At 40.1% G+C, this 21,587-nt stretch overlaps 1 protein-coding gene across 1 annotated transcript; it reads right to left on the bottom strand.

Moving 5' to 3' along the window:
- Nucleotides 1–5,806: 5,806 nt before the first annotated feature.
- Nucleotides 5,807–20,922, bottom strand: CWC15 (CWC15 spliceosome associated protein homolog). The gene is made up of 7 exons (XM_053935814.1): nucleotides 20,823–20,922; nucleotides 18,819–18,957; nucleotides 16,663–16,775; nucleotides 15,671–15,759; nucleotides 14,813–14,923; nucleotides 6,442–6,560; nucleotides 5,807–6,156 (listed from the first exon to the last, which is right to left on the bottom strand). The coding sequence occupies exons 2-7, from the start codon at nucleotides 18,947–18,949 to the stop codon at nucleotides 6,027–6,029; spliced, it is 693 nt and encodes a 230-aa protein (XP_053791789.1). The 5' UTR covers nucleotides 18,950–18,957; nucleotides 20,823–20,922; the 3' UTR covers nucleotides 5,807–6,026.
- Between the last annotated feature and the right edge of the window lie 665 nt (nucleotides 20,923–21,587).

Here is a 21,587-nt window from a genome sequence, read left to right on the forward strand (position 1 = left end):
CCCAAGTGACCAGTGCTGAGCACTTCTCCTGCTATCCCCTGCCTTGAACATTAACTCAGAGCTTCTGCATCTCTCTTGTGACCTCCTTATGCTCTAAGGTGGGTCCTTGTCTCGCTCCAAGTGGTTCAGCACTGAATGGGTAAAGGTACACCCATTTCCATCAGGATGCCAGCACCCCGTTCTCTCTTCAGATCCAGGGCTGGGACTGGAAGAGTCCATGCCTGGGCGACTCCTGTAAATTCACAAAAGCTGAAGCAGAGCCAAAACCTGAACCCTGCTTCCCTCCCATCTCAGAGCAGGGTTAAAATCATTGCTTCATCCTGTTGCTTCGTGCCCAACTCCAGGAATATAACAAGTTCTGGAACACAAGTCCATCAAGAGCAATAAAATCCAGGCCACCATCTTGGCTGCAAAGAGACACCAGAGCCCTGGCTACAACCCCCTGCTCTAATGCCCACATAACACCATCTGGCTTTTATTCTTTATTGGAACAAATGGTAGACAGGGATATTGCATAAAGGACTTTTGTTTGCTTTTTATCTTTTTTTAATTATTTGGCCCCAGAATTTTCTAAAATTATTCCTTCTCTCACTTGAAAAGAGGATGTGTTGAAAAAGAGACTATACATTTTTAAAAGCTGGAGTTTGAAAAGCAAGCATAAATTAAAATATGAAGTGGGGATAAAACAGCTAGAGATTTCTACATCTATGAATAATTTCTATAGTTCTCAGAAAGCATGATTTATTGTTGTTACCATCAGCTTACTTATGCTCCAAATGAAATGAATTCAGCCCTCAAAGTTTTAAGCTGCAAAGACGTTCCAATGAAGTCTTACCTTCTAAAATAAATCATAATGCTGCACTACCCAAAACAAGCATTGCAGTGAGAAATGTGATGAATCCATCTATTGCTAGGAGAAGTATTGGGGAAGTTTGTTTAACGCAGTCCCTTCAGAGGTGCAAGTGACAGTTCTCATCACCAGAAGAAAGAAACCCAACAGGACCCCAACTTCTTCCACTCTGTGTTTGGTGTTGACAACCTCCATTGCTGCCTCATTTCACCACCAACCCCAAACACCCATGTGCCACCAACTTCAACTGGGCAGCCCCAAAAAAAGGGACCAGCCACCAGGGACCCTATCTGAAAGTAAGCAGACTAACTGGCAGATGCATCCTTCACCCTCATCCAGCTCAAATTCACACCTTGTTCTCCCTGTGCAGGAAAAATAACCATTTTTCACTGGAGAAAGCTCAACTGCTTGAAATCACACCCACTAGAAACAACTCAGAAAAACCAGAAATAGCCCAATTTCTTAACAGGAGTACTTCTGAGACAAGAGCTGGTTGGAGTAGCAGATTTGTAAGTAATGCAGATACCAAGGAGAGAACAGCTCAATACTCAGCATCCAAATACAGCTTTTTGTGGGACTGAACTCCCTGTTCTTATTCTGCCCTTCACCCTGACTAATGAGCATTAAGCCCTTCAGAATACAGCCTCCTTTACAGCCTCTGTTTTCATAAAACTTACCATAACAGATGCCCATTGTGGTCTTTCCAATGATACTCTAGTATACAATGTAGAAATAATGTTTTCCTATGCAGATGATACTGATTTCAACAGAGAGCAATCAGATTTCTCTGTTCCGTTCTTTCACTACCTGTACAGTGCTTTTCCCCCTCTACTTCAGAATGCATTTCTTAGGCTTGGTGGCAAACTGGTGGGATTTGGATTAGGAGAAATAATTTGTTTAGATATACACGACCCTTTCTTCTCATTAGAGCTGCACTAGGCACATTAGACTTCCAAGCTATTTTGTGCTTTTTTTCTTTGTCTGGTTTAATGAAATGACAAATTTCAGTAAAATCAGTGACATGAAGGTTCTGGTCCTGAGCTACTGGTCAGATGCTACGAAGGGAAGAGAAAAACTTACTACACAACCCTTAGGTATATTCCAACTCTGAACTAAAGCAATTTAAAACTAGACATAGTCACTGTTTAATTTTCAATCTTACTTCCTCACCAGTCACAATATTATGGTTATTCTTGAGTTACATCCCATGATACACCCACCTATGCCAAGAAAACAAAGTCAAGTCTGAGATACAGAAAAGCCAACCTGTCTGACCTCAGTCCAAGGAGGAAAGCAGCACAATGGTAATATCTATCTGTGATTGAACAACATAAGAATTCAATGTGGTTTTGGTTGGTTTTTTGATTTTTAAAAAAATTTACTTCAAATGAGTGACTGGGCCATGTATGGAAACATTAATCTTTTTTCTGCTTATCCACACTTCAAAAAGAGCTCAAAGCCTTTCTTAGGAAACATGAATTTTCCAGATGAGCCCCTTTCTGCTCTGCTTGCACTGTATCTTGGGACATACAGGCTGTAAGGCTGTACTTGCTTCTATCACTAGATATGACCTGTCAATCTGCATTGGTAAGGAAGATACAGCTGAACTCACAGCAAAACTCACAAGAAGACTTTGTTTCCTTGGAAGAAGCTTCCCAAAATTTTTCTTCCAAATAGGCATGACAAAATTAGACAGGGAGTTTTGGTTTTGAGTTAACAATTAATTAAAGTCCCTTCTAGAAGCTGACAGGAGATGGAATGAGGACGTCCATGGATGAAAACATTTCTGTGGGTATTTCCTTTCCCTCCTCCTGAATCTGTATTGCAGAGCACTATGCCATGAGAAAGAAAGAAAATCAGAGAAGTGCCCACACGTGATTCTGACTTTCCTTACAAAACCAAAAAAAACTTCACACTCCAACTAGCCCTGGCTGCAGATATGAATAAACACTTGAGTCTGAAGCACTTTCTGAGCATCAGCACATCCCTGCAAGGCTTGAATCCTAAATTTCTTTGAAGTGAAACACTTGAGGGCAACATCCCCCATGCATTTGATTCTTTGACCTTGTGTCAGATCTCTCTTCCAGATGAAAGACTTTCAGGTATTTGTAGTTGTAGAGAGAAATTTCAGCACCTCAGTGGGAACTGATACCTGCCTGGCTGAAAAGAGACACTGGGCTGTCACCACAGCAGGCACCAGCTGGGCGGCCCATGAGACACTCCAAGGGAAACAGAACAAGAAACAGATCACTTCTGCACCAGGATTTTACTTCAAACGAAATACAAGGGAACAGAGAAACTGGAATTCACCAAAAAAGGTTTGTCTGGTTGGGTTTTTTTTTAAAAAAAGAACTCTTTCTAGGCATTCATAGGATGCTTACCTGGTACCTATAACAATGTGAAATCCTGAAAATGCAGATGGCAATCCTGCTGGTTGCAATAGCAAGCCTGTAATATTCAGCCATCTACTCGAGGAAGACAAATAGACACTAAATGTTTTAGAACCCTGTATACACACAGCACAATTATTTCCAACTACAGGACTATCATTAGGCTTTATTCCTCATACTATTAACCCCCTCAGAAGTATAAAACATACTCCAAGAAAGATTTGAAAGATGAGGCTTTGTAAAAAAACCTTAGAAGTTTAACCATTAGCCCCCATGGAAAATAGATTCTAGTTTTCAGTTGCAATACTATTCCAAAGGTAGCCATGAACAATAGGGAAACTGTTTATAAAGCAGATAGGCTTTGTCTATACATACCTACCTTACTGTTACCAGTTAACAGTAAGTTCAGATGTTGCTTACAAAAACACAGGATTGAACAATCCCGATTGCTAGGAACTGCAAAATAATGCCTTCCTTGAAATACTGAACATTAACTTTCTTCCACTTCACCTCCTGGAACAAGTTGCCTTTGCCAGGTCCACTGTCCTTGTTGAAAGCTATTTGTCATACTGAACAGGGGTTCTGGGAAAAAAACTCTGCTGAGAGCAGAGGTGTAGAATGTCAATCTGATTTTTTTTTAAGAACTCAAAGTCACACTGCAGTTTTACAAAAACAAATTACCTGCTTATTTTTCCTAGATGCATACACAGTAGAAAATTAAACATCAATAAAGCATCAATACTGAAAGCACTTCCCTGACAAAAAAATTACAGAGCACTTCAGATTTTCCAGTACTAGTAAAGAAGTTCAGTAATTAATGATACAAAACCTACCAAAAGGTAAGATTTGAGATTCCTTAATTAGCATATTGTGTTGGTGTTTTGCTGAGTCCTCAGATTGTGGGTCAGCTTACACTCCAGGAGGCTAAAATACAAAAGCTTTGAAGGACAACATCAGGGATACAATCTGCAAATTCTGTGGAAAAACAATGCCAACAAAAAAGCTCAAATGAAGCCGCAGCCTGGAGCTCTGCAGTCCCTACAGATCTTTCTCCAGAACCTGCAAGGGAGGGAGCTACTGGGAGAAATGACCCAGCACAGCTATGCGTTATGCCTCAATTTAAGAACGGGATGCTCCTGGAGGTGTGCAGAACAGCTGCCTGCATGCCTGTGGAAGACTTCATTCAACCTCAGCCATCTGACTTCTCTAAAGTTATTTTTTCCAAGAAAAGTTACATTACTTCAGAAACACAAATGATGGTCATTTTGCACGTGTGATTTTCCATGCGGGCATTGAACTGGCATTCCATCTATGTCTCCCCATCCAATAAGACTCTACGCTCACTCACTTTGGCACAGCAATCAGATCTCACAATACTGCGAGACCAACGTATTTTTAGGTGTTGCCATGACAACTATGCTGCTAGGTTGGACCTAAAGCAGCAGCTGGTTTCTCCACTGCCAGGCCCTGACAAGGACCGCCCCTAACTTCTTTTCTTCCCACCTTCTAAACATGCTGCCTATACACCAAGATTTTTGTAGCTTTATTCTACGAGACTTACAAACTACACCCATTTTTCTGCTTCCCAAGAATCATTTCTATTGTAAGGCAGGCAGCAGAAATAACACAAACACATATTCCTGCAGTAGCTCACATGACCCCAAGCATGCTGAAAATCTCATTTCCAAGTAAAGGCGGGTATGAGCTGCTGGCATTAGTACGCTATGCATAGCTTAGCGAAAGGGTGGCAAACACAGCTAAAGCTAAGGAAAGCTTTTACAGGATACCAGTCATGCCAAACAAAAATCTGAAACATTGTGCTCTACATTTACTTTCTTACGAAAATCAGGTAAGTTTTCAAATTAAGAAATTGAAAATAATACTAAGAAACAGCATCTGTGAGAACAAACCCAATTGAGCATAACACAGGCAAGAAAAAGGGCAAGAATTTTACATAAATACATCTGAGTTCTGCTACTGTCACCTCCTAGGCATGGAAGTAACTACTCCATTTTGAAAATGTTATGTTCCTATCCAGTGTATCACTTGGCCAAAATTTCAAATGCAACTGAGATGACAGAAGAACAGAAAAAAAATAAACCCTTCACATTTTAGCTTTTTTTTGCAGTCATTCATATTTTATACCAACCTAAGTGTTAACATGGACATTAGAGAAGTAAACAAAGTGTACTATGGTATCTTCGTATCACTTGTTTGATAAAATTCTATTATTACCATTAAAGGACACACATACAGCCTGAAAAAAGAAACTAAAAACAAAGATTAACTAAGTTTCTAACTAGCTTTTAAGAGGAAGTCCAGTTTGCTACAGAAAGTATGGTTCTTTTCAGCTCACACTGCTTACCATACTCAGCTCTTCCTCACCTTTGATTAATACTAACATCTATCTAAGTTGTGTAAGTTACAAACCATCATCACTACAAATACAGGGCATTTTGGAAAGCAATTTAAATGATCAGCAGCATTTATTGCAAATCAGCTTCTCCCTTTTACCATTTACAGGTGGACAGTAAAAGTAAACACACACGAAGAAAAAAAAAAATCATTCATGAGACACAAACTGGTTTAATTAAAACTGTAAAGGGAAACAATATGCAGGAATAAAAACTCCAGAGACACAGCACTTATTAATTATGAAGTTGTTGCTGATCTTGGAAAAGCATTTGAGAATACATGACCAAACATTCAGGCTTAGATTCTGAGGGAAAGGGAGGGAACAGCCACGACCTACCAAGTCCTTCTGCACTACTGCACATAAAACTGCACTACTTAATATATTTTTCCATGAACTTTTTGTGAAACTCTGATCGCAGAGTATCATTGACGAATCTTTTGTCCTTTTTTGTTTCGTCTATCCCCTTGGCACAGTTCTTGAAGACAACATCGTCATCCCACCTAAACACAGAAGTTTTTAATTTCAGTAAGCTTGTATGAAAATTAGATGCAATATACAAGAACATAAAAATGGGGTTTGACCCTCTTACAGAACAACTAGTCATTAGGATTAGATTTTAGTCTTTCAGAAAAGATGATCTATTTTTCTACCCCAAGCTATCTCCTACACACTCGCAGCAAGATCTGAGGAAGGAAATAGAAACCAGCCACAGTGATAACATTTTCTGACTCTGAACAGCAAGACTCAGCAAGGGGATGGGTGTCACTGCACAGACTGCACAGTACCTCCTTTTAACTTTGAAGTTTGCCTGAGGCTGTGCTGGTCCAGTGAGGTTCAGCAGTGGGTTACCACTCAGGATGTTCTCCATGCGAATTCTTTCTTCTTCAGCCTTTTGCTCTTGTTCCTGAAAACCAGAAATGGATATATTATTTTTCTAGGCCACTTTTCTCGTCTAGTTGGTAGAGATACACATTATTTAGCTTTGAACACTCACACAGATGGAGCTTTAATTCTTAGCTCAGATTTTCCAGAGTGTTTGGCACTTGCATATGAGGGGAATAAGGACAGGAGCACAAATAGTCTTCAGAACTTAACTTTGCTAATAAACTGTCAAACTAGCAACACTCCTATCGGCTCTACTTAGCTCTGATGTGCCATCAAATATTCAGGTAAATTCTAGCTTTACCATATACATATTTATTACATTAAAAACCATATACACATTAAAAGGTTTTCTCTATCTTCATGAGAAAAGACAGTACATCATACAATATTCACTAGGTGGAATAAGCACACTGAAGCTTCTGTTTTCAGCAGCTGTTTGGATTTTACTACTACAACTTCCCAAGAGACCAATTAAAAAGAATATTGAGAACCCCACAGTGAAATGAACAGAGGATGTCATAAGACTATTTAAGTGTTTCAATATTAAGAAGCAGACAAATTTTCTTGTCCTTGTACTGTCAAATGCATATAACTCAGGCCTAAGGGAAGCAATGCACCACAAGTAACACAAAGTAATTTTACTGCCCACACTTCTAAGCTCTATTAGCACATCTAGTGACTTAAATGTTTACAGACTTCAAAACTAATGTTTACTATTAATTTTACATATTTTCCACAAGCTTTTACAAATATTGCAGGGAGTGTTCTTTGATGAAAGAACTAGTAGGGAAAACAAGTAATTCTTTAAATTAGGATGACTAAGTAGGTTTCCTACTCTGAAATATGGTCTGAAGACACTGGCTAAAAAATAAACTGAAACCTCATTAGCATTGCAGGAGAATCAAACTATGGCTTTTAAAAATTATATAAACTAAAAACAAAGAGATCATGAGGTCAAGGTTTTTCCCCAAGCTGGGAAAAAAAAAAACAAACAAACAAAACACCTGCAGAAAATTAATTGCTGAGGACTTCTACAAGATCCCAAGAGAGGAAACAGATTCCTTGCTGCTGGAGTTAACAAGGTTTAAATGCTAAACTTGATGCTGATGCTAGCCAGAGTTCTCTAGCTTCTAACATTTAATCAATACTAAGTTATTTATTATTAACTATAATTTACAGTATTTTTCCATTAAATTGATCAGGCATGTGAAATTTTGGAGGGGTGCCCTATCTCTGGAAGTGTTTAGGGCCAGGCTGGATGGAGCTCTGAGCAACCTGGTCTAGTGGAAGGTGTCCATGCCCACAGCAAGGGGGTTGAAAGTAGATGACCTTTATGGTCCCTTCCAACCCAAACCATCCTGTGATTCTATGAAATTTTCTTTTAAAATACCTCTGCTTTCTTAAGAACATGGATTTAATGTACACACGAATAGCAGATGATGCAGGATCACTGGTAGAGATTTTACTTCTCAAAATCTACTCAAGTTTTAGTTATGAAAAAACACCTACCATTACACTGCTTCTCACAAATTAAATGTAGAACCAGCTGCAATTAATTGCCAGTGGGACAGGAAAAGCTCCCCAGAAGGGCACATTGCTCAAAAACAAAGCACAGCTTCAGGACAAGCCCTGTAATGCCCTTATTAAAATATATATCTTGGAAAAACTTGCTCTTTCCTGCTACTGTATCCATGGAGCTTTAACACAAACCACAACAATTAGAAGTTATTAACACAAATCAACTGAGGTTTTGAATTTTCAAACAGTCCTAAATCTAACATTTGCAGTCTAACTTCTGTTATTATCACCCCAGTAAGTATGAAAACATGGAGAACAAAAATATTTTATATGAAACAGCAATTTCCTCCCATATTAGAAATATAAACTCGAATTATACTTTTCTCTGTGGATCAGAGACAAGAAATGCATGCAGTTGCTTATGCACAGAATGCCAACCTTTGATTTACCATCTTCCTTCCACATAACATGGAATAGCCAAAAGCCATGAAACCCCATTTACTGCAGTCTGTTGCCATGTGCTCCCATCAGAAGTCCAGCAGCCCTCAGATTGTTTGTATGCAAAGCACTGCTTTGAAAGCAAAATCTAGAATACTGGAACAAGCAAAAACCCAGTACTGATGTTCAGCTACCTCCCAGGAGGTGATCAGATACTGCTTATGACCATTAGCAAATTTACAGCTGGATGCAAGCATGTGAAGTTTTCTCTGTGTTGTCCAAAATGAGGTAGGCTCTGCACCACTAACTTTAATCTCCAATGCTCCATTAAAAGTGAGGCTTTGAAAATACAACAGGCCAGGGAAAAACACCGAGAGCAAATGAAAAGGCTACAGACGAAAAATTCCTAATCAAGAGAAGGTAGCACTACTAAGACCATTGTAAGAAATTAACAGTCCTCTACTGAAAAATGGTTCTGTGGAGAGAACTTCTTCCAAGTTTATACTTGCAAACAGATGCAGCAGTTTCTCATTTTAGAGCTGGACTCCAGCCAGGTGAACCCTTCTGAAGGTGGCACGGAGAGCATGGCACAGCCTTGTCCTCTAAGATATTAACTTCAGCCATGACCCAAAGTCACTGAACCTGTGCATCATGCATTACCTTACTGAGGCAGACATTACTCTTTTGGGTTGGGTTTTTATGATGCATGAAAATGCACCCACACACCACTGAGATACAGAGAACTGCAATGCCTTCACATGCAAATTTTTTAGTGGTCAAAAATCGACTGGAGTCAGCCAGCGCCTCTTCAGGAATAATTGCAGTTCCTCTTCCTTCCCTTTCCCCATTTCAGGTTTAATCTCATCAATTCCTACAAAGCTGATGATTCCAGTACTCTCCACCATGCATGAAGAGAAGCAAAAAGCACTCAGTCATTTGAATGGCAAATATTCAGAATCACTAGAGGAAGATAAAGCCAATATTAAGAATAATAAAAAATATGCATACAGTACTGCCATGTACTTCCTACACACAGATGCACATTCTAATCTTCTACACTAAGATTTTTAAAAGGCATGTTACACATCACCCTAACCTTTATCTGCTTTGACATAAACCACATAATATCCTTCAGCCTCAATCAGCCTGACATAATTTGATTTCTGATAACAAAGAAAAGCATTAAGTGATAAAATGTGGTGATAGAAAAAAAAATCAAAGCTGAAATAACACTTTTAAGAAGTGTTATACTGCAAGCACTAGTGTAAGACTAAAAGAGGGATTTAGCTCTTGGTTAAGACACCAACAGCTGGACATGGCCCCACAGGTACCTGAGCTCACATCTTGGCAAAGACCTAGAGGATACAACAGGGAGCCAAGACAACTTTTAGTGCTCACGCTAAATTATGACACAGGAGACCAACCACACTCCAGGCTCTGCTGACTGCATCTCCACTGCACCACCATGCAGGTTACGAGACACAACTTGTACATGGTCCCAAACAACTTGGCTTTTCAGGCTCAACTGAATTCTGTCTACAGCTGATTATTGCTAGCAAAAAAATTGCATTGATTTAAGTCAACTACACTTGCTGGGAAGTGGCACATAAGTGGTAGAGGCAATCTTGGGAATTTCTTTGTTTGGCATATCTGTTTCTGACTGCATAGGAAAGAAAAACATTGTTACCATGTTTATTTTGAGCATAGTTCCTACCCTTACCACAGAGCAAGACTACTTTTGCAGAAAGTGCTGAAATTCCCCAAATGACTCCACTGTATTAAAGTTAGTTATTCTACTCAATTTTTATAGATGTTGAGCAGCTGAAAGAAAACCTGAAATACTCACATTTCATCAAAGGCTGAAAAAAAGTTTCAAAATATATAAATTGCATAGCCTGATTTAAATGCTAATTTTTGAATGACAAACTGTGACAGCACTGCCTTTAGCAGTAGGGAATGAAATTCAAGAATGCAGATACACCCCAGTTATCTGACCCTGTGCAAGTTACTAACTCTGTGCAACACAGAGATTCAAATAATGAATTGAAACTTCAAAAACGAACAGCACCAAGTAATCACAACGGCAGTGTCCACATGCAGCTGTGTTGTGATTTTGCCCACAAGGAAAGGGATATTACCATTAGTTCCTGGCAAGGTTTAAGTGTTCCTGGCATGTCTCAAACACTGAATGAAGAAACATACTCTGCCATCTGCTTTTGCCTCTTTACTGAAATTTTCTTAATCACTGATTTGATCTAGTTTTAGTCAGACCCTTAAGATTTACAGAAAAGGTTAATATCTATCAAGACTCATTTTCTGATATTTTATTTGAAAGCCTGTGACATGGCTAAAACAGCAGGTAGAGCTAAGATTTATTCTGACAACTGGTAAAGTAATATATTCAGTTACAGAGAAACTTGGTGAAATAAAACTGTTAAGAAAACAAACTGAAAACTTTAGGTCTGCTCTCAGCTAAGCAAAAAACAACTGGTTATTAAAACAGGTTTTCCAGAACTGCACACATACATTCAGCTGCTCACTGGTTTGAAGTTTCTTTTTAATTATTTTAACTCAGTTTCTAAGGAAACACTTGAAAACTGAAAAACAAGAACATTGTAAAGCTTAATTTAGAATATTGACATGTTTCCTGAAACCTATCCATGGATGGTTAACACAGACACTGATTAAGTGTTTGTACAGTTTTATACAGACCTAGAATAATTCCACAGAAAGGGCTTTCAAAACCAGAATTTCCTGGTGAGGTTAGTGTCTGCTAGAAACAATCTGAGATTACAATTGCAGAGGAAATATCAGAAGGACTCCCACGGTCAAACGATTTTTTAAAAACATCCATAGTATTTATTTAATGATACATATCTTCAGGGAACTAAGCATTTTGAAACATTAACAAGCTTTCAGAGGAACTGTTTATTTGACAAACTATTAGAACCTCTTAATATTAATATTGTCAAAATTAGATTTTGAGGATTTCTATGGAGATTTGTGTTACCCATAAGGGAAGTTAACAGAGAAGAGGGCGCCCTGTAAAAAGCAGATTCTCATATTTTGTTTTTAACTGCTGTTCCAGCACAGATGCATTTGGAAAGAAGCTGTTCTCCTTTAATGGCAGCTTAAATAATGGACACCGAAGTGATGAGTGAAGCCTATTAACAAAAATACAGTTTACTCTAAATGAAGTCTCAGAAGTAATTGGACTAGCATTTTAATAAATCAAAATAACTAAAGTACCAGGGAAAAATCTACATATGGCACAGGTTTGGGATATATTACTGTAGTTTATCCACTTATCTTATTAAGGCCCTGGAATGTTCCAAGAAGATGACAAGAAGAGACACATTAAGCTGTCTGTATAACAATGGGGTTAGAGAATGATGATCAGTGTGAAGGGAGGTATTCACAGCTTCTCTTTGCCTGGCCACTGGCTTACCCACATTGTATATGGACAGCAGCATTTCAGCAGGTAAAGCATTCCTGTACATGGATTTGGATTAACAGCAATTGAACAATTAAGACTTTCCATGAGATGCTATCCTGAAGTCATCTGAATTATTAATACAAGATTACTTACAAAATTAGGTCTAAATTATGGCTTGCAGTACATAGTAACATGGAATAGCATGCATCTTAAGGAAAAAGGATTTTATATAAAATAACTCTAAAACGCTTAGCCTGTAACACCTTATTCCAAAGCCATGGAAAATAAGGCATAATCTAAACAGATTGTACACTAAAGCCAACAAACAGAAGACTTCTTTCCAAAGATGACCCTTAGTCCTAAAGACTCTTTCCGAGGCTGTGCCCCACTCTGGCTTTTACTTTTTCTATCAAAATAGTCTTAGTTTCCTATTCCCCAAAAAATTATAAGAAAATAAAATTTCAGGTACCTGTAGAGCACCCTCTATTTAATGAATATGTCAATTTTAAAGAGACTCTACCTACCACCAATCAGTGAAAGGATGAACACTTTAGGTCTAGATTCTGACTGTGCAATAGTGGGCACTATTGCAAATAAATAACATGCTTTTATTCAGTATGCAGGCAGCACTGGACATGACAAGTCCTGCTGCTGGGTAAGGAGAACATCCATGAAGGTAACACATTATACCTCTAAGAGACAGGAAAATAAAACAAGTGCTATCCCAAATACTTTGTGGCTTTTAGCACCCTCTAGTGACAAAATTAGAATTTCAGAGAGATTATGATATTCCTACTTTCCACACATGATAAAAGAAGCAAGCACTTGGTTATCTGAGGTACAATTTACTAACTATTATTTTCCTAATGCAAGTTTTCTACACTGAAATGTGACAAGTTATGCTGTTTAATCTTGATGCATAACTTCAACTATCAAGCAAAGTGGAAAATCCACACAAACCTACAATTTCATTTTAAGCACTGTGCAAGGACAACTGAAGTCAAAATCTTTCCTACACATGGCTGCACTTAATTTGTAGTTTAGTACATTTTACATAGCAATACATGGTCGAATTGTTGACAGGGTTTTTAAGTAATTTTCACCAGGTTGTTACTACAAGACAATTTCATTGCTTCATGATGTGCCTCAAATGCCTAGATAAAGACACAAGAGATACTTTCAGACATCCTTTAATGCAGAAGACCTCTCACAGGCCAGATGGGCAATCAAGTAGCAACAGTCTTGTGCAGCACAATTTCTGCAATGAAGCAGCATGGTACAGGTTTTAGCCTTGCATACTATTTAAGTGCAAAACTGCAGAGCTCTCTTGTTTTATAGGCCTTGTTAATTCTAAAGGTAAATTTTTATATTGTTAGGCAAGAACAGGCTTGCAATTACAATGCTGCCAACAGCAGTTAAAACATTATCCTCTCCTAGCTGTTCCTAGTGTCTGTCTGCTGGAAGCTCAGCCCTGTTCACTGCCAGCTAAGCATTCATGAAAAACATTGAACTATGTATGTGTATGTTAAGCTACAGGAAAGGTTACAAGTAGTTCAGAGGCACTAAAACATTACGTTATCAGAGCAGCCTTTGATTAGTCTCCTGATCAGCATCTAATGTGTTTGTTTAGCATGTTCTAAAAAAATACCTCAGATAAGTTTATACACAGGTGACAGGTGGCTTGGTTTTCAGACAGACTTTTTGATGGTTTGGGGTTTTTGTTTTGTTTTACACTAATTGAGAGTATACTTATAAAAACATACAAAACTACTCCAGGTGAAGGCACCAAAGTTTCACAAAAGCACTAAAATTATTTAAAGCCCTACTCAAAAAGAGAAAGAACGTAGTAAAAGCAGATGAGGGAATGTTGCATATATCCACTACTTCTGTTGCACCGCCAGAGGAGAGTGTTTCAGCAGTGCAGATGAAATACCTGGACTCTAAACTCTGTTGCAATACAACATTAGAACCAGTACCCAATATGAACCTAAAACCTGGTAAGTTTGACAACACAAACTCCAAGAAACTAGTGCAAACTCCCAGTTACCTAGAAGTCCAATCAAGTTAGGAAATTTGCTAATGCACTCCATCCCAACAATCCCTCTTACACCAAGGACATAACAGCACCACCAGCATAGTATTTAATCTCATTCACAGGAAAGCATCTGTAACTACTTGAAAGGGGACTTTGCTCCCCTTTCAAGGGCAGAACATGGTGTTTCTGTCTGTAGAATGAGATTACAGAGAGGTATGAAAGCTACATGTGAATTGAGTTTCCCAGTTTTGAAAAGACTGCTGTATTATTATTTGGTTTTGCAGAGACAACTTTCAAATGAATTTGCCTGTTTATAATCATATGAAGATAGTTCTGGTCTTAGAGTTCAAATTGGTGCTCCTTGCAGCACCAAAGCTGCAAAAGGAGAACTACTGTATAAAACCTGCAGCCATAAGAAGCAGCACTAAAAAGCACACATCTTTATTTCATACATAAAAATAGTATTTCTTGTTTCCTAAAAGCTAGTTAACAAACTAAATTACCCTGCATTGCATGCAACTCACAAATGCCACTATATCCTTTGGTATGACAGCTGAGTGCAGAGGGTTTACACATGAAATCGAGATTATCTTGACTCATTTCCTGTACAAAGTGTAGGAAAAGGGAATAAAATGTTTCAGTGAGTAAAACATTCAGTATGTCTTATATAGAAAAAAAATCTTAATAATGTTTAGACAGAAGAACAAATCCATCGTATCTGAGAGGAGGTTTGAACAGAACTTTGTTTACCAGTTCTCACTCATTCCAAGTATTTAAGGCACACCAATTTTAATAGACATCAGTTCACAAAAAAACAGGTGCTTTTTAATGTGTGAGGCTTTACCTTTCGAGCTTGTTCTTCAGCTCGTTCTTTCTTGATTTTTTCCAGTTCAGCCAGAAGAGCTGCAGTGTCATCATCATCACTGTCTTCCAAGTCCTCATCTTCATCATCTTCCTAATAGCAACAAATGGAAGGCAAGAATCAGCCCAGACGTTTAATTTAATAAAAAATGGCCCTGGGCGGCCCAACTAAGGCTACAATTGAATGGCTGATTTCTGAAGTACTGCTGACTGATTTCTGAAGTACTTGGGTAGCAACAAATACAATACAAATAGGGTTTTTGCTCTTTTATAGTAAAGTCAAGAGGAAAACTTGTTTGTGCTTTTTGGATGACTGCAATTAAAAATGCTACGTAACTGACAAGACTCAAGAGAATGGCTGTCTCCAGTCACTCTCTAATCATTATGATACAAGTCATTCTGTGTGCCTGATTAACCTGTCCAGTACTGCTGGGACTGAATACCACAGGATTAAAAAGCCCAGAGCTTATTGTCAAACCTTTGACTTAACTCCTAGATGTCAGCAGTAAGAAGTATAGTCAAAGGCAAGCATTTGTTGCTCATGCAGACAGTCATTTGCAGGTATCTCAGCAGTTCTACCCTTACTAAGCCAGTGGTAATTCCCCACACTATAAGTGGTATTTTCAGTTTCCTAGATTTTTTGTGATTTCCAAGAATACCATTACAGCATGGACCAGAATCCTCCAACTCTGGACTTTCACCACAGTACAGAAGCTGTAAAAGGAAAATACATTGGAACCTGTCTGAGATCTTTAGGCAACGTGGAAGTACATACAGTATTAACAGCAAATCCTTAAGGCAGGGTAATGAAAGGAAAGAAGACAGAAAAGAAGATACATACATCAGTAAGGGGATCATCTGCATCAAGATTTGCCGCAGGAATCTGGTCTAGCCGAGGCTTCTTAGACACAGAAGATGATGTTGTATGTTCTATGGTGTAAGAGTAAAAACAAGAAGTGTCTAAGTCACTTAATTTAATAGCATCTAATATCAGAAAGCAAAAATCTTCCTAATTTGTCTTGCATTAGAGTAAGAGAAACAAACCTATGCTTACTTTCCCCTCACTTCTCAATCTTAATGTCCATGTTAATTCCTCCCCCGAGGAAGCCTCAAGAGCAGCAATAACATCCCAACCTTACAATTTGGCCTCCAGACGATTTTTGAAGTAATTATTATTTCAATCTGAAAAAAACCCATAAAAACAGATGTGGAGAAATATTCTTATTACATATATCCAGCTGGAGGGTTCCCATTTAGGATGATCCCAAAGCATTACTGTTGCTAGTTTGGTCCAAACCACATCTACTTTCTTCTGTGAATTTGAAAGCCATGCAATAGGTTCACATCTAAACCTAAAGTACATGAGGTTGTACTTAAATACTAAAAATTAGTATTTCTCAAAAAGCTCTTTGATTTTGTTATTACTTCACCATATCTGAAAAGAATAGCATACTTTCAAACAGATTTATTGTTACACTGGTGCTATAACAGCAGAAGATGAGTCATTACTCTTTCTCCTTCTTGTCTTGCTCATCCAAGTACAAAAAAAAGCCCTTTATTAGCTTGGCAACACTTGTTGCCAATTTATTACAATTTTACTGTATCAGCTGGGCATGCTTTTCTACTGGCTGGCCTAGATTTCTGCTAACATGAAGCCAGCAGGAAAGCCAGTGGACATTCCCTTGCAGGTCAACAGCTCTGAACTATCAGGCCAATACCTTAAATTCTACTCTCATGACATGCTGTCTGCAACTGCAAACTTCCTACAACACCTAATTTCATGCAAGAGCAAAGTTTCACAAAGGTGTTAGGATTTTCTTTCTCGGCTTTTACCTCTGGTTGGTCTGTCTCTGTTCTTTTCTCTGGCGGCAACTCGCTCTCTCTCCTCCAGCTCCCTTCTGAAATCACGGTTACGCACCTCTTCAGGAGCATCCTGAGTGGTCTGTCTAAAACAACAAATGGGGAAAAAGCCTGGAGTTTGACAGTCTGCAGCTGGGGACAATTTTTTCACGGAGGCCAGTAAATCCTGGGCTGAACAGGTAAGGATAGGGAACCAGAAATGGGTTCCATGTAAATGTATGCTTATTCTCTCTTCAGCAGAGCCCTCCTGTGTATGTATGCATTGCACACACAGACCTGCCACGCCACACACTCCTGCTCCTTCTGGTGGCTCTTGAATGAATGGAAAGACCCTACTTAAATTCCTAGAAAACAGGATGGTAACATCTGTCTGTCTTTCACAATGTTGAAATATTCTGTTCTCCAGCAGTCCAATCCCAGTGTCCTAGTAGACATCCACAAACATCACGGTCACCTTTTTTCGTTGCTTTACCACCCAAAGCTGCTGCTGCAAACCCAACCTCTAGGACTTATAGACAAGACCAAGACTAGAACATCCTTCCCGTGAACCTTTTCTTCTCCATGAGCACGGACCATGACCAATAATAAAAAAGTTGGGAGAACAGGCAAAACACCTCGTAAATACATATCAGCCCTCTTTTATGTAACAATACACTGGCAAAAAGCAATGAACTACAGATATCTGAGCCAGATTAAATTCCACCTAGAGGCTGCTGAAATTTTTGTGTATGTCTTGAAAAGAACTAGTGAATAAAAACAAGCAGCAATTGCTTTCACCTCTCTGTGAACTCAGTGCTGGAAGTAAGAGTGCCTGGAAGAAACCCAGAAATGAGCCATTATAAACACATTGTTTGCACAGCCTGTCTTTATGATGAAGCATTTAATTTGCTTTTGTAATTAAAAAACTGAATTTGGAATCATTGTTAGAGCTGCAAAATCTCCCCAAACCCTATGCCATGCAAACAAACATGAGTGGGATTGAAACACTGGACTTTTCCTGCAGTAATGCAGTCCTGGCAATTTAACAGAGACAACTTTTTATTAGGTATTTGGGAGGAAGAACAGAAGACACTTGATGCTCCCTCTCACACAAAAGGAGGGATTTAAAACATACATTCTATGTTCCCATACATACCTATCCCCACAGACTTCTTCCAAAGCAACAGACTGGTGTTCCAAATCCCACATTTTTTACAAAACAAACCACCAGGAATTTTCCTCATACCAGCAAAACACATTTGACAGCACTTCCCATGTTCTTTGTTTTGGTACTCTCCAGAACACTCAGCTCCCTTATGAATATATATTCTTAAAAACCAAAGGGGCAGTAGGGAACGGGTGACAGGGTAAATATCTACACAAAAAAGTGCAAAAGTAATACCTTAACAGTAATTCCACTGACAAGAGTAACACCAATTAGATAAAACGAGCATTTTCAGATTGACACATTTAATTTAAATTCTATCATACTGACTCCAGGTTTTATTTACTCTTTCAAAAAGATAAAAATTCATTATTCATTTCAAACATAGGAAAATATTCCATAGATCACATTATCTTTCTCATTGGTTAAAGAAATTTCTTCTCCCAGGACCTGCATAAACCACCTGCAGTTTAACATCAGCTCTTCCAACACATCCCACTACCTGAGTTCTATTCCATGGCTCCCCTGCCTCCTCTCAATGCCCTTACACAGTGGTCCTTTGCCAAACACATGATGTGGTTTTCCTGCTTTTAAGATGTGCTCAACTTCACTTCCCTCATCCCAACCTGCTCTGCAAGTGACAATACTCCCTGTGGCTCAGCCACAATGCCAACTCACTTTCCACCTCACTGCCCAAGAAGAAGTTCATCTCCAATGTTCATCTTCTGATAATGCGTGAACATAAACAGCAACACATTATCACTAAAATTAAACCTCCCCAAAACACCTGCAATGCATTTGAGCTCCTAGCTCTGCTTTTGAGACTTTCACTTTTAGTCCACTCATTCAGCACTCCTCCACAATCTGTGGACCTTGCTCAGTGTCAAGTAGATCAACATGTATTGAGAAAATTTTAGAGTACCACTCAGAACAAAACAGTCATTCCCAGCCTGCTTTGCCCTGACACTCAAAAACTGATACTAACCTGTATTTGATTTTAGTATGAGAAGGAAGATCTCTGCTAGAATATTGTTTGGATAGCTGGCTTAAGTCTCCTTCACCTTTTCCTCTTCCTCCTCTTGCAGGTTCAAACGTTGGCCTTGCTGCTGTCGTCATCTTCACTCCTACAGAATCAAGGGATAAAACAAGTTGTTACTACAATTCACAGTGTAAGACACTCATTAGGAGCTACTTTGCTCCTGGAACTGAAGAAGCAGTGACAAGTCCCACTACAGTATACCAGCTGTCACTCAGAACACGATCCTCAAAATTTAAGTAGCATTTTATGGACAGAATCTATTCAGGTTTCACAACAGAGTCTCTTTCAATATGCTTGGAAAATGATACACGGATTCTAACTAAAATATGAAGCTACATTTGTAAAGTAAATAACACCAGCCAGAAACTCATCTCCCATCCTTAAAGCAAGCAATACAGTCTTGTAACTAAGCTCTTTCCCCATCTGAAAAACTGCAGTCAAAAATGCCTGCCTACTGGGAAGAGCCCTTCTTTACTCCCCAGACCATTGCTAGGTGCCACCACCAGAAATGCTGGCTCACAGAGGCCACAGCGTGCCTAGGATTGTGCTGATCATTAACCACTGATGAACTCCTGGCTACATAAAGTGCAAGGAAAAAAACTTGGATAAAAGGGAGAAGTTGTCACCTAGGGGAGAAGCTCTCCCCTAGAACTGCAGGAACTCAGCATGTCCTAAAAACCAAACTGACAGATGCCCAAATTTCTACTTATCAGTTCTTCTGTGCCTAAGAGCAAAACAGGCTCCAAGCAGCCTCAGCCACCCTGGGAGCATACAGTGCATTCAGCACTGCCTGACAGGACCTGGAGACCCTGCAAGCCCAAACCAAGCTTATTTTGTTAGTTTGTCACTTTGAATGAGAGCACAAAATACCCAACTTCAGCACCAAAGTGATAATATAATGTGTGGCTCAAAGTAACATTCCCTCAGGCAGAACAGTTACTGCCACTGAACTACTACTCAAAAACCAAAATTAACAGAGGGGAACACCTTTAAAAAGAACTGAGATGGTAACTAGCCTTGGCTTGTTAATCAAGGACAGCTGACACTTTTCAGCAATGCTGTACAAGTCAGCGGAAGCTCAGTGAAGCATTTTAGATCTCTTGGCACACATTCTGCCAGACCCATGATCCAAGAAAGTCACTTATTCCCATAACTTATCCTGTGCTAATTATATGTAACAGGAGGGATCCATGAAATCAGGTAAAGAACAAGATCTGGTGTGGCTGCAGTAGTTTCGGGAAGCACTAACAAAGGAAAGCATCCCTGCTTCTCTTGGGTTACAGAATTAATCAGGTTGGAAAAGACCTCTGAGCTGAGTTCAGCTTGTGACCAAATACAGCCTTGTCAACTAGACCAGGGCACTAAGTGCCCAAATCCAGTCTTTCCTTAAACATCTCGAGGAATAACGGCTCCACTATCTCCTTGGGCAGCTCATTCCAATGTCCAATCACCCTTTCGGTGAAGAAATTCTTCCTCATGTCCAACCTAAAGCCCCACTGGCACAACTTCAGGTCACTTCCTCTTGTCCTGGGAAAAGAGGCCAACCAAGTGGCTCCGACCTCCTTTCAAGCAGTTGTAGAAAGCGATAAGGTTCCCCTGAGCCTTCTCCAGGCTAAACAACCCCAGCAGCCTCAGCCGCTCCTCACAGGACTAAATCAGTCTGGATACAGTCTGGCCTTCAAAGACCCAGACTCAGCGTTAAACCTCTCAGATTTCAGGAATACTTGAAGAAGCCTCTGTAGCGCTACCAGGAGTTATCGGCCAAGAGGGAATGACCGAGCTCGGCCTGCAGCTGAATTCCTTGGCCTTGCCGGGCTGCGCCCTGACTGGGGGCTCCAAATCACAGCGTCAGCCCCGGCCGAAGCCCGGCCTCTCACCCCCTGTCCCAGGGCCGCCTCTCCGCCTTCAGAGCCCTCCCGCAGCCTCCCTGCCGCTTTCCCGGGTACTCACAGCGCGGCCTCCTCCGCCCCGCGCTGCCGAGTCCTACGCCGCCGCCATAATTCCGCCAAGCACCCACAATGCCCCGCGGCGGGCCTCAGACACGGGAGCGCTGACCATAGAGAGGGGCGCGAGCGTGTCCGCTATGATGGGGCCGGGGCGGAAGTGCGCTGGGGCGGTGGCTGCCCCGGTAGCAATGGCGGCTGCGCTGCAGGGGCCAGGGCAAGGAGGGACGGAGAGGGGGTTGGGAGCCTTGGAAGGATAACAGGGGAGGATAGAAACAATGGCAGGCGGAGGAGAAGGGAGTACCTTAGGCATTCTTTTTAATCGGGGGGGTGTATGAGGAACATCAGCCTAAGTCTGACTATAAGGCAGCAAGTCACGTCTAACTTGTCCTTGCCCTCCTTGCAGAGAAGTCCTTTACATGGTGTAGATGTTTATACGATCGATTTAGATTGGCTATAGGGGAGATATTTTTTACTGTGACGGTGTTGAGGCGCTGGAACAGGGTGCACAGAGAAGCCGAGGATGCTCCATCCCTGGAAGCGTCCAGGGCCAGGCTGGATGGGGCTTTGAGCAATTCGATCTAGTGGGAGATGTCCCTGCTCATGACAGGGGCCTTAGAACTAGATACTCTTTAAGGTCCCTTCCAACCCAAAGTGTTCTGTGATTCTATAATCATTGCAGTCTGTGTAAAGAAGCCAAAGACGATCACTAAGGAATTAAATTCCCCCTCTTAAAATGTATCTCCTTCCTTGTGTTTATTGCTCCTTTTAG

This window comes from Vidua chalybeata, chromosome 2, assembly GCF_026979565.1.
Source record: "Vidua chalybeata isolate OUT-0048 chromosome 2, bVidCha1 merged haplotype, whole genome shotgun sequence".
Classification (NCBI taxonomy): Eukaryota; Metazoa; Chordata; class Aves; order Passeriformes; family Viduidae; genus Vidua; species Vidua chalybeata.